Below are 3,992 nucleotides of genomic sequence, written 5' to 3'. Positions count from 1 at the left end.
GCATTATGGGATATGCTGGGCCGGGAAGGATCGACCTGTCCTTCGATTCGGGCCAAAGGAAGGACGTATTTGTCGGACGCATCGGAGGAGTCTTCGGTTTTGGACGTCCTTCGTCGCGGCGCTGTGACGTATGCAGCCGACAAATTCAACCTTCGGAGGACCCGTCCTGTTGTTTTGGACACAGTCAATGGTTATCTTGTGATAACGACGAGATAACGAGGACCGTTTTCTCAAGATAACAAGTTAATCATGTCGTTATTGAAAAACGGTCCTTGTTATTTCGTGATAACGATATATGTCGTTACGAAAAATAATTATATGCAGAAAATGGATGCTTTCTGCTTCTTTTGTAAACAGCTAAACAAGTAAAGAAAGCTAACAGTAAAACCTATAGCCAAAGCTAATTGATCTGCTTATGGTTTTCTAAATGAGTAAAAAAGCTAATCCGCTGTATCAGAACATGGTAGCAGAACCATGCACTGACTCCAAGCCTTCACAGCATCTCAGCTGGGTTAAATGCATTTCTTCAAAGAAATATTAGATTATTTTCATACATGTTTTTGTCGTTGTGAAGCCCGTGTGTAGCAATATTAGCAAAAACACTACAGGGCTTCGGATCAGAAGTGTTCTGGAGTGTTTAAAAGCCGTACCACATCCATGACTTGAATCAAGGTGAAGGAGAACTGGACGGTCAGGGTGTGCGAGTCGTTGGCCACGGGTCTTTCCATGGGGTTGTAGTCCCTCAGCAGCTCTTTGAGGAGGAAGCGCTGGTGTGGACCCTGCACCGACTCTGAGCAGGGGGGGGATGACAAGAAGTATCTGAAAAAATGTTTCTACACTGATGGATGTTTGCATATTGTTTAACTCCACCAGGAAAATGTGCTTCTCTGAAGGACAAACATAAGAAACATGTTGAGAAAGAACTCAGGCGACATAAATAAAGAAATAAATACAGAAAGACTGCTGCTCCAATCAATTAGACCTCTGATTGATCGTCCACTCGCAGTCTTTCCTCGGTTGTAAAACTGTCCGTTTCATTTTGTGCAGGAAATAGTGAGGCCATTAAACACTGAAACACCCCAACACACACACACACACACACACAACAAGGAGAGCTTTGCTTCTGAGAAGCTCACTGAAGTCTTCAGGTCATTGTTGGTTGGTTCTTCATGAAGCATCAGCCCATCAGGCTCAGTGAAGCTGGAGAAGATCACTGAACAGCTGCAAACTGTCTGTTCTGCATCTTCTTCATGCTTGAAGCTTCATCATGTTTCAGTTAAACGTGCAGGATTAATGCACTGACAGTCAGATCTGCTGTGGACTGCTGTTTTAGTCAAAATACAATAAAAATAAACAAACAAATAAAGTGAAATTTAGTTTTATAAAATATAAACAAATAAGGAAAAATTTAATAAATAAATACATAAGGTAAAATTTTATTTCATGGGGACATTTAGGTATTCGATGGAATTTGTATTAATACTTTATTAATTACATTATTTATTTATTTATTTATTTATTTATTGTATTTTGACTAAAACAGCCGTCCATAATCTACGTTCATTTATCAGATCTTGAACAGTGCAGGTGGTGCGTCGTTAATCCAGATTATGGTGTCTTGGCGAGCTCAGTGTCCAGCTGGAGGTCATTTAGCAGCACAGTGACCGCTTTCTTTCACTCTGCATGTTTGTGAGCAGCGACGTGCAAAAGTGTCGGCACCTGTGAACTTATTTTGTTGTGAAATAATGTCCTTTAAAACAGTGTGAAGCTAAAACCAACACTTTAATCAGGGATGAGAGTAAAAGGACTTTTGGTATTAATCTGATACCTGGTAAATACAGGTGTGTCACTGATTCTGATACTTTTAGCTGGAAATGTCCTGATAATTTAATACTTTTGCTTTTAGCTGATTATGATAAAACAAAGGAATATTTTAGCCAAAATAAAAATGTTTTATCTAACTAATATAAAACACTGGAAAAATATGAAAATAATAAAATCCTTTTCTTATAACTTTCTACTATAGTTTAAAAAAAGTCTCTCAAAGTATCAAATATACAGCACGTCTGTTGACACTGGATAAAAATAATTATGCGTGGCCACAAGATAAATAATGAGTTGCCATGAGATAATAATAATAATAATCTGCTGCCTTTCATTTTATTTCATTTTATTTTGATTGCATGTTTTTTTGTTCTTTGTTGTGTATATAATTGCTACAAATAAAATGAATAAATTTCAAAATAAAACAAATTAAAATAACACGTTAATATTTTTTATCCAGTGTCACCTGCCAGGCTCCATACAAGAAGCATTATTGTAACAAAAATATTATATAACAAAGTCAACAACACAACAAAACACACTATCCATTGCACTCGAGTTTGATGAAGAGGAAGGATTTTATCTGATGAGTAAAACTTTGCTCCAGACTTTATTTTTTACTTTTTGGTGAACAAAGCTTATCTATGGACACAATATTAATAATATCAATATTTAAATCAATATGTCCAAACCTGGTTTTAGCAGGTTTTAAAGATCGATTTTAGTTCCTTTTTTCAAGGTTGCAAATAATTGTAAAAGTCCAGTTTCATGCAAATTGATGGCAGCTGCACAACTCAGTACCTAACACCATCCTCTTTAAAATAATTAAGTCTCAAACATAGATAAGATATCCCAAACTACATCAAACGGTGCAGTTTGAAAGAATTTAATCCAGTGTTTTTCCAGATATACAGTATATAAATAAGCAACTCTGACGTGTGGGTATGCACTCAATATAAACAAAGCACTCTGCTGAATCTGCCAAAAACCACATGAAAGCTTTGACCTACATCAGGCTGTATATAAATGAGGCAGAATTGGACAAATGTAGAACTGAGGAGACATTTTTCTCAGGTTGTTAGGATTTCACAATGTGGTCAAAACATATTTATGTCGACTTCTCTATCAAACCATATTTCATCTGTTCTCTGCAGTCATTCTTATTACAGTTATTCTGCTATTACAATGTAAAATACAAATGAAATGATAAAACATTTATATTAAAAAGTAAAAACTTGTTTATAAATGGCCAACAGACCAGAGTTGAGCCCTGACCTTTGATTACCAGAAATATCTATGAATCAGACAGAGTTTATACATAAAAAGGTCCTCAATAATTAGGGGACGACTCAAATTAGAGTTTGAAATATTTAAAAAGCAGCGTTTCATAGCGTTCCTGAAATAATTTGTTTCATGGATTATATTTTCCAGAAATTAAAAAACAGCTGAAGCACAAGCAGTTTAGTTTCATTTGTTTGAAAAACCTGTCGCAGACTTTGGTCCAGAACTCTGAACTTTATGCTGAAGATAAAAAACATCTTCTGTGATGCAGCGACAGTCTGAGGCCAGCAGCTTCAGGTCCAGAGATGTCACAACAAACCAGACCGTTTTACTGCTGTCCTGTGAGAACCCTGGGTTTTCTCCTGCTGCAGAGCAGTGGTTTGTCTTTGTGCTTCGTGTTTTTAACTCTTCGAAACATGATCTGTTCCAGACGACTCCATCCTCAACAGGTGAGCGAACCCTTCTCATCCTGAACGTCTCTGAACACATCTCTGCTCGTCACATCCTGCCTCAGCCTGAGTCAGGCTCACATGGTTGATGCTGAACTGTGTGGACAGGATGCAGACAGTGTTCTCCAGCAGAACAATGAGTCTTACTTTCTGCACCATAAACTCTGTATCACTGTGGTGAGAGTTTCTCTGAAGGAATCTTTACAGTTCTCCCAGGAAGTGTTTTATGAACCTGACATATTTTAATTATTACGAACAGAGGAAATGATACCTGGGAAATGGTTCTTTTATCTTCTGCTTCATGTGATTTTATTCATTTAATTCCCAAAGATGGTTAAAGATGATCTATTTACCCATCTATCTATCTATCTATCTATCTATCTATCTATCTATCTATCTATCTATCTATCTATCTATCTATCTATCTATCTATCTATC

At 36.8% G+C, this 3,992-nt stretch overlaps 1 protein-coding gene across 1 annotated transcript in view; it reads right to left on the bottom strand.

Moving 5' to 3' along the window:
• Nucleotides 1–3,992, bottom strand: part of LOC106517189 (neuronal acetylcholine receptor subunit alpha-7) — an 11,018-nt gene that overhangs the window by 3,167 nt on the left and 3,859 nt on the right. Inside the window, exon 2 of the mRNA XM_014007909.1 lies at nt 651–790. Coding sequence (XP_013863363.1) covers nt 651–790 — 140 coding nt within the window. The remainder of the gene's footprint in view (nt 1–650; nt 791–3,992) is intronic.

This window comes from Austrofundulus limnaeus, unplaced genomic scaffold, assembly GCF_001266775.1.
Source record: "Austrofundulus limnaeus strain Quisiro unplaced genomic scaffold, Austrofundulus_limnaeus-1.0 Scaffold45, whole genome shotgun sequence".
In the NCBI taxonomy this organism is placed as follows: Eukaryota; Metazoa; Chordata; class Actinopteri; order Cyprinodontiformes; family Rivulidae; genus Austrofundulus; species Austrofundulus limnaeus.
Note: the sequence above shows the minus strand (reverse complement) of the source record. Positions and strands in the feature narration are given on the sequence as shown.